This window comes from Palaemon carinicauda, chromosome 37, assembly GCF_036898095.1.
Source record: "Palaemon carinicauda isolate YSFRI2023 chromosome 37, ASM3689809v2, whole genome shotgun sequence".
In the NCBI taxonomy this organism is placed as follows: Eukaryota; Metazoa; Arthropoda; class Malacostraca; order Decapoda; family Palaemonidae; genus Palaemon; species Palaemon carinicauda.
Window position 1 is genome coordinate 17,570,526 of NC_090761.1, and position 9,421 is coordinate 17,579,946.

The 9,421-nt window shown below is 32.4% G+C and overlaps 1 protein-coding gene across 3 annotated transcripts in view; it reads right to left on the minus strand.

The window, feature by feature from the left end:
* The window catches only part of LOC137629468 (uncharacterized), a 13,329-nt gene extending 4,220 nt beyond the window's left edge, over positions 1–9,109 (minus strand). The window contains exons 1-3 of one of the 3 annotated variants that reach the window (XM_068360778.1): positions 9,001–9,109; positions 7,503–7,747; positions 3,577–3,713 (exon numbers count right to left, since the gene is read on the minus strand). In XM_068360778.1, coding sequence (XP_068216879.1) covers positions 3,577–3,713; positions 7,503–7,656 — 291 coding nt within the window. In that variant the 5' untranslated portion in view covers positions 7,657–7,747; positions 9,001–9,109. Of the gene's footprint in view, positions 1–3,576; positions 3,714–7,502; positions 7,757–9,000 lie in introns of all 3 variants that reach the window. The other 2 variants (XM_068360780.1, XM_068360779.1) reach the window with 2 other exon arrangements.
* Between the last annotated feature and the right edge of the window lie 312 nt (positions 9,110–9,421).

Sequence of the window (9,421 nt, forward strand, 5' to 3'; positions counted from 1 at the left end):
TTTCAAATTCAGTTGTTTTACAACAATGATAATATGCTTAGGAGAAAAGGTATTAAGACTCTTGTGGCGTTTAGGTCCAATTGTGAAGTGAAATTATTTATAAGAATAAATATCTCCCGTGAGAGGCTGGTGTATGGCGTTCATTCTCCAAAGTCTTTCCTTTTTTTTTTGAGAAAGTATCTAGAAAGTTTTTATATATAAATGGAAAACAACGCCAAAGTAAATGCCATATAGATTCGATAAAATTTCTTTTAGTTTCATGAAATAAATCCGCTGAAAACTCAAGCCAAGATAAACTAAACTTAAAATAGTACTTTTAAGGGTAGAAGAGACTCTTTAGCTATGGTAAGCAGCTCTTCTAGGAGAAGGACACTCCAAAATCAAACCATTGTTCTCTAGTCTTGGGTAGTGCCATAGCCTCTGTACCACGGTCTTCCACTATCTTGGGTTAGAGTTCTCTTGCTTGAGGGTACACTCGGGCACACTATTCTATCTAATGTCTCTTCCTCTTGTTTTGTTAAAGTATTTATAGTTTATATAAGATATAATTTTGTTACTGTTTTTAGAAAATTTATTTTTTCCTTGTTTCCTTTCCTCACAGGGCTATTTTCCCTGTTGGGGCCCCTGGGCTTATAGCATCTTGCTTTTCCAACTAGGGTTGTAGCTTAGCAATTTATAATAATACAATAATATAATAATACTATTATTATTATTATTATTATTATTATTGTTATTATTATTATTACTACTACTACTAGGTAAGTTACAACCTTAGTTGGAAAAGTAGAATGCTATAAGCCGAAGGGCTCAAACAGAAAATAGCCCAGTGAGGAAAGAAAATAAGGATATAAATAAAATACAAAAGCAATGAACAATCTAAATAGAATATTTTAAGAACAGTAACAGTATAAAATATATCTTTTATATATAAACTATAAAACTTTAAAAAACAAGAGGAAGAGAAATAAGGTGGAATGTACCCTCAAGCAAGAGAACTCTTACCAAAGACAGTAGAAGACCATGTTACATAGGCTATGGTACTACCCAAGACTAGAGAACAATGGTTTGATTTTGGATTGTCCTTCTCCTAGAAGAACTGCTTACCATAGCTAAAGACTCTTTTACCCTTACCAAGAGGAAGGTAGCCATTGAACAATTACGCAGCAGTAGTTAACTCCCTGGGCAAAAAAGAATTGCTTGGTAATCTCAGTGTTGTCAGGTGTATGAGGATAAAGGAGAATATGTAAAAAAAAAAAAAATAGGCCAGACTATTCGATGCATGTGTAAGCAAAGGAAAATGATCCGTAACAAGAGAGAAGGATCCAATGTAGTACTGTCTGGCCAGTCAAAGGACCCAATAACTCTCTAGCGGTAGTATCTCAACGGGTGGTTGGTGCCTTGGCCAACCTACTACCTTTAACCAATAGATATACTAGCTGTTGCCTTTGAACTTTTCAAAGTAATACTTCTGGCGTCAGTGTTAAGCTGCGCTGACAGTTTCATTGATAAAGCTAAATCGGCACTCACTCTCTTACTTAAAGGTTATTAAGATTGTCATTACATCATGCACCGGTTCCCAGAAACTGCAAGGAAGGTTCCACGAATATTCACTCTACATAAAAAAAGATTCAGAAGTCATTTGGAGATACTGGTTTCTCATTAACGAGAAACAATCAGTATCAAAAGATGAAATAAGCTAACAAGCCCAAAGCGTAACACACATTTCCCAAGAAGTCCAGAGGTAAGGTAATATGCGTAGGCTACGGGCAAAATATAAAATAGACCTATTTTGTAGCTGAAATTGTAGAAATATCTCAATTTGATTTATGACATTTATGCCATGTCAAAGTAATGGAGCAAATGAGACCATTTAGCGCTAAATACTTCAATTACCAAAAGGGGAAGTGGAAGAACAGGACTATAGGTTAGGTTAGGTTAAATGTACCGTACTGAGTTATAATGATATCTAAGGCCAATTGATAACGCTTCCCATATGTTAAGCACGGTAGAGCAACGTGTTGAAAATTTCAGAAGCAGAAGCAAAACCTTTGTCAGCGATAAACTCTATCTTACTAAAATGCAAGGTAACATAGGTGCTCAGTGTCATACAAAACATGACCTTGTAATATATTTCAACGCTTAATTAAACAACTTCTAGGAGGTTATCCGTGTTTAGAAGTAAACCAGCAAGTCATATGATAGATTTGGAAACCATTGTTATTCAGGAGAGCCAACTAAGAGTAAGCCCTGATTTGACTTGCTATACGCCTCCAACCTAGAAGGTTGACTAATCAGTAGGCCTACTAATCAAGCTTCTTTCCTTAATCCATAAAAAAACCATATAGCTTTCAAGTTGGCAAACACTAAAGCATGTAGGCTACTGTCTTTCCTATCTTTTTTTTTTCTTTTTTTTTTTTTGTCTGCATATCACAAAATGGCAATTTATTCAAATGCTTTCATTTCTCTAGTCTCATTATGTTTGGCCACCGAAATTACAAAAGCTTTTTGAGAAAACTGTCCGTTATTTATTGAAAAGATAAAAACTGTGTGTGTGTCTCTTGAACTCATATTCGTCTATTAGTTCAAACTTTTCTTGTTACCTACCATTCGAACTCTTACAGTAAATAGTAAGGTTAAGGCTTAGTTTATTGAGTGATGTATTGAGATTCATTCTAATTCACAATACTAAGGAGTAAATTTCATCCCTCTGCTTCGACCTGAATCTAACTGGTTATACAGCAGGGAGCAATTGAACTTTGTAGTCACATTTTTTTTTTAACTGAAAAACTCTGTAACTGACCTAACACTGTTTTTCCAAATCTTTATTATTTTGCTTAACTTACTTCAAATCTTTACAAGCACTTTAAAAGACAAGTTCATTTTATATATGTATAGGTATGGGATAACTACGAAAAAAATAGTAATTTTCACGACCGTAGAAGAACCAAACCTGTTCTGTTGAAGATAACACCAGTAATATACAGCAATTCACAAAAACCCTCTCTGTTTGAGATAACACCATTAAAACAACTCACAAAAAAACTTCTGTTTAAGACTCTAGTAAAACAAGTCACCAAAAAAACTTTTTAAGATAACACCAGTAAAAAAAATCACAACTAGAAAAGCACTGAGTGCATACCTCCGCCACGGCAGTTTATTTCTAGAGACCAGCTTGCCTTTCCCAGAATCAATTTAGACAGTAGGCGTATTTGAAGTCTGTATGACAAACAACTATGTGCAAACTTGGGGTTAGTGCTAGGGTTAATTCGGTAGACCTTTTGCTCGACCTTAACCTTGACCTTTGACCTAGGACTTTCAAATTTTAATCACTTCCACGTCTCAATATAACAATTAATCTATGGTAGTTTCACTATTATATGATTAAAATGGAGGCCAGGTAGTTGTTAACAAACAGACAAACCAGGGCGGAGTTAAAAAAAAAATATATATATATATATATATATATATATATATATATATATATATATATATATATATATATATATATATATATATATATATATATATATATATATGGCGTTGATTTGGTATAGAATAATGGGCACAAAAACTCACCTCGGTAAGATTGAAGTATATATAAGTTCCATTGTATATGTATTTTTCGCTCAAGCAGCCTTGGTAAGTTTCCTCAACTGTCCTACTCCTTGTTTTGCGTTCTCCCACATCCTTGTTCAACACTATGTCTGGACTTTCTGAAATATATATATTTTTGAGTATCTTGACCATGGATTTGTTATCATTAAAGAAAAAATAAGTTCTATGACATAAATGCATTATGTATTTACAGTATTTAGGCAGAATAATAGATTAAATTACTGAGGACGTAAAACTGGTGCTAAGAAAATGAGTCTTGACGGAAAAGGATGAAAGACAACTTTAGGGCTCTCCGTTTCCATAAAGCATTTTATCAGTGTTGCCATTTCAAAGTATGCTCCGTCACTGGCATGTGCCTCGAACTTTCGAAAGAGAAAAATAAAACGAGAAGTGATACCTCTCTACGTAGAAAAAAAAAATACTGTTTAAATCCATTATAATCGAGTTATAATGGTAACATTGTCAATATAGTGTAACGTAAATAAACGGTAAATATATATCCTGTCGCATCTCTATTAATAATAATAATAATAATAATAATAATAATAATAATAATAATAATAATAATAATAATAATAATAAATAAATAATAATAAATGAATAATAAATAAGAAATAATAATAAATAATAAATAATAAATAATAAATAATAAATAATAAATAATAAATAATAAATAATAAATAAATAAATAAATAAATAAATAAATAAATAATAATAATAATAATAATAATAATAATAATAATAATAATAATAATAATAATAATAATAATAATAACGGCATTTACTTCCGAGAAAAAAAAAATATTTCAAAACGGAAAATGGACATCAACAAATATCATATAAATAACGTCTTTGGGATTTGATTTTTACTGGATTCATTGCTGCGGATTCAAAGTAATCCTTATGTATGGAAAGTATCCCAGAATAAAAAAAAAAAAAAAAAAAAAAAAAAAAAAAAAAAAAAAAAAAAGATGCAAGACTGATTGCATTACTTCATCAAGGGCCAGTAAAAATACTTTAAATAGGTAGTTAATTTATCTGAAAAGAATATATAGCAGATATCTTTTAATAATTACTTTGGAGAAGTTATGCTAATCTAACTTTGAAAGATTTACATTCTGGAGGTCTATCTTATTTCTCTTAATCTCGTTTTGTTGAAACTTATATAGTTTATATAGGAGATATTTACTTTAATGTTGTTACTCTTCTTCGAAATTTAATTTTTCCTCGTTTCCTTTCCTCACTGGGCTATTTTCCCTGTTGGAGCCCCTGGGCTTATAGTAATGTGCTTTTCCAACTAGAGTTGTAGCTTAGCAATTAATAATAATAATAATAATAATAATAATAATAATAATAATAATAATAATAATGATAATAATGATAAAAATAATAATAATAATAACAATAATAATAACAATAATATTAATAATAATAATAAAAATAGAAATAAAAACAATAATAATAATAATAATAATATCAATAATAATAATAATAATGAAAATAAAAATAAAAATAATAATAATAATAAGTGGGCGTGAGAAAATTTACCTAAAATGCGGATTTGATTGGTTTGAAAGGCAGACCATCTTTGTGGGTTTCTGGAGGGTCATAAAACTAAGGTTTTGAAAAGATTACTTTAAAATTCTCAAACTTATCAATACTATTACTGATTCAATGATATCTCCTAAATTCAGGGAAAATTATTCACCGCTATATTCATTTTTTTCCTTGTACCTCTTTAATTCATTTCCTGTCCGGAATGGTAGCATATTATTTCCTGAAATATAACATTATAATTTCTACTTATTCTGGTGTTTCAACGGTATTCTCTATCATTAGCATATATATATATATATATATATATGCAAGTTAGTATTGATAGTCTTTATCTATTTAACCTTTGGAACTTTTTGTTCAAGTAAGAGCATCATATAGTCTATAACTGTGTTGGTGCTAAACTGGCCTCTCTAATCAGAGAGAGAGAGAGAGAGAGAGAGAGAGAGAGAGAGAGAGAGAGAGAGAGAGAGAGAGAGAGAGAGAGAGAGAGAGAGAGAGAGCGTATTTTATCTGGCCATTCTGAGTCGTCCGTTTCAAAAATACAAACAGAAGAAATAACAACTCCGGCGTTAACGACGTGCATACAAAAATATAACAGATATACTTTAAGCGAGATTGTGCATTCCTGCTTACCTAGCCTTGAGATACGTGAGAAAAAATTCTGGGAACATTTTGCAAAGTTATCGTTTGCTTGAAAGCACTTAAATTGAAAGCATCCTAGAACTACTAACCGTATGAACTCTTACCTATATCTTCTTTGATATTTTTTTTTAATTTATTAATTTTCTTTCACTTAATCTTGCATTTATTTGTTTACTTTTATTCGGTTGTTGTTTAGTTTGTAACTTATGCTATACCCCTTTTGACATGTTTTTTTTTTTTTTTTTTTTTTTTTTTTTGGGGGGGGGGGGCATTTTATTCAAGAGTGTTTATTGATATCCTTATGATTATGATGAGGTATTCATTCTCAAAGTAATGATAATGATGATTTTAAAGGCTAATAAGGATAATGATTCACGGAGAAATTCTTTAACATTAAATAAAAAAGTTTTTCAGTTTTATAGTGAGAGGAAGTGATGAATAATACCCAGAACACGGTGGGCATTTCCTACTCAAATATCCACTACACCTGACTACGATGTCCTTTTGTTAAGAAAATGCCTATTTTCATAGCTATTTCTAACAAGCTGAATATTTAAATTGTCTTTATGGATAATGTCATTATACATCTACTTTGAATTTAATCTTAAGATTAACCAAAGTCATTTTGGCTTTATTTTGATTTAGAATTTGCATAACTTTCAGCATTTATTTTAAAATAGTTGTTTTGTTTAATATGGAAGAATCTCATTTTGTTTAACATTGATAAAATTCGAACATAATCTTAGCTTTGATTCTTATTTCCTTTAAACCTCACTTAGACTTGTATTTTCATTTAATGTTAATTGTATCTCTACAATATTTCAGATTCAATTTGTTCTAATTTAGAGTTGTTAATAACACTATCACCGACTTCCCCGCCATTTAAATCTTTGAATTGCCACACATCATCATTGCAATTCTAATAAATTGATTGATTTACGTTAATTGGCATTGCAACAATACTACGACCATCCACGATACTTTCGGCAAAACTGAGCTGCCGTCTTGCATTCACGAACCTCCCTATTTGTATTTTCATCATTGTCTACCTTGGCCCCGAAGAATTTGTTATCTTAATCAAAATGATCAACAGAATCAATGTTTCATAAGTATAATGACAAACAAAACTTGACATTTCGATTTACAAATTTCTAAGAAATAGTAACGGTGGAAATGGAAATGTTTTTGTGCAGAAAAGACAGAGTTAATTTTGCAGCCATTACTAAACACATCTGCGATATTGATTATCTTTTATGTTGCAAAAATAAACCTATCCCAAATTCTCAAGAATAAGCCTACGACTGTATGACAATTCTTCTAATTATATCATACAATTCTATAAATTGAACTTCATTCAACAAACATTACATTTCCTTTGCTACACCACGCGTATAATATATATTTAATTCAGACTATAGATCATAGAGGATGTGTTTAAAGTTCAGAGATCACATAGTTAATATAAATCCGAACGAAAACCAGAAAAGAGTAAATGGAAATTAGGAAATGGGTGCAATAAATCAGTATAAACAGAAATAGGAAGAGCATTCTAAAGTTTGGTAGTACTCATTATAATTTTGTTGATAACACACACTGTGTAAGCGTACAACCGGAAACACGCACACACACACGCACACACACGACAGGTTAACAACATGACAGGAAACAATGTCTATGCAACGTCTTACCGTCATCATCAAAGATGACTTCGTCGTAATAATAAGAGGTGGTTGTCGCCGCGGAGGGTTGAACCGTTGCCACACTTGGATTAATTTCACCGAGCTGAGACAGGGCAGGTGCACAAAGCCCCAAAATAAGTAACGATGATATCAACACAATCATCTTGACCTTTTTTTCTGTCACATATAATTCTCTAGAGTATTTGATTGTTCATTAACAAGTGTTGCGTTTTCCCATTAACTTTAGTCGTACACTGAAAGACCTTCGTAAGTGAATGTTTTAGAGTGAGATAATGAGGTTAACGGAATGACGTCCGCTTATCTTTCCTACTTTCACGTGGTTTCCAGGCTACAATGGAGCAATTTTTCATCACATATAAAAAATCAATTGGGCAATCACTCTTGATATACCAAGTTAGTCTTTCACTATCATCACCGTAATGAACATATTAATTCATTCTTATCTAGTACGCGGAATTTTCCTACGCACACAGCAGAGAAGACTGTAAGGGGGTATGCAACTATTCCCGAGAAAGAGCCTCGCTCGAGTGAGTCAGTTCTTCTTCATGGAAGATCGATGGCTGAGTAACTTGTCCTTCCTGCCTGTTCGTGTACCTCTCTCGATAGCTGTAAGCATACAGCATATCCTCCTGGTGTCCCGTATATCTTCTTCGGGAACTCCTTTGCTAATCAAACGCTAATTGGCTGACATGGCTCATTTAGTGTTTTTTGTTTACTAGAAAAACTCCCATTCTCCCATATTCTTTTTGTTAATCTTTCACTACTTAATAGCGTATCCTTCTTCCTGTCTTACTTAGGACTGTTTTCTTTTTCTTCTATTTCTTTACGTACCTCTTTCACTAATATATTTTGGTTCATACCTAACACTGACGATAAAGTTTTTAAAGTATCAACTCTGGGAGTTATTCTGTTTGCATGAAATAAGGTGAGGATGTGACGGAAGATATAGCCTATAATGTTATCTTTCAATGTAGATAACCTCGGACTATCTTGTGATAATTACTCGTAAATTGGTAAGCCCTTATTTCGTGATGACGTCATGTTTTTAACGTGATGTTATTCATTAGAGTTATAATCTAAATTTATTGCCTCAAAAACTTTACATTTAAACAAGAAACTCCATTTACTTTTAATAACATACAGCTAAAATTCACTACTGATAGGAAGGTGGAAAGGTGTTTATATAAACGTCACAGTAAATGAAAGATTAATTTATGGACGAGTTGTCATTCCTTATTTTTTAAATCCCAAAACTTTAGATTAATATTTCTATTTATCAAAAAGAAAAAGAAAAAAAGTTTGTGGGGCTAAATATCAATATTGAAAATGTAAACCTTTTCATTTGCCCTTTTCCAGGTCACTTTATCATGGTTCAGTTTTTACTTAAATATTATAGTAGTTATAATTTTACAACTTCCCTTTTCCGACAACCTAACACCAAAGTAATAGTATGCTAATAAAAGCGAGACGGATCACTGCTATTTACCGCACTGATGACTTTCCATAGAGAGATAGATTAAATGAAAAACGCCATGAACCTTGATGCAAGCAACAATATCACATGGAAGCCACACACGACACTAACTGTTTCTTCCTCGGTACCGCAGTTGGGAAGGTGAAACCGATAAGAGATACAGGTAGCCTGGTAGGGTGGGCGTTTTCATAGGAGGTAGGTACTGGCGGGTGCCGGGGAAGGGGCTGTAACGTTGAAGGTGTTTTGTGTCAGGAGGATATGGCGCAATGGAGAACCTGAGATTTTTATAGAGTGAGCAATGGCAATGAAATGTTAGTTGCGCTGCAAACGAGAAGGAAAACACCTGAGCTCGCGACATTGATCTCTACCTATGACTGTGGGTGAGTCATGCTGTTCTAACATCGACGGTCGCAAGGAGCAGCCATCTTACTAC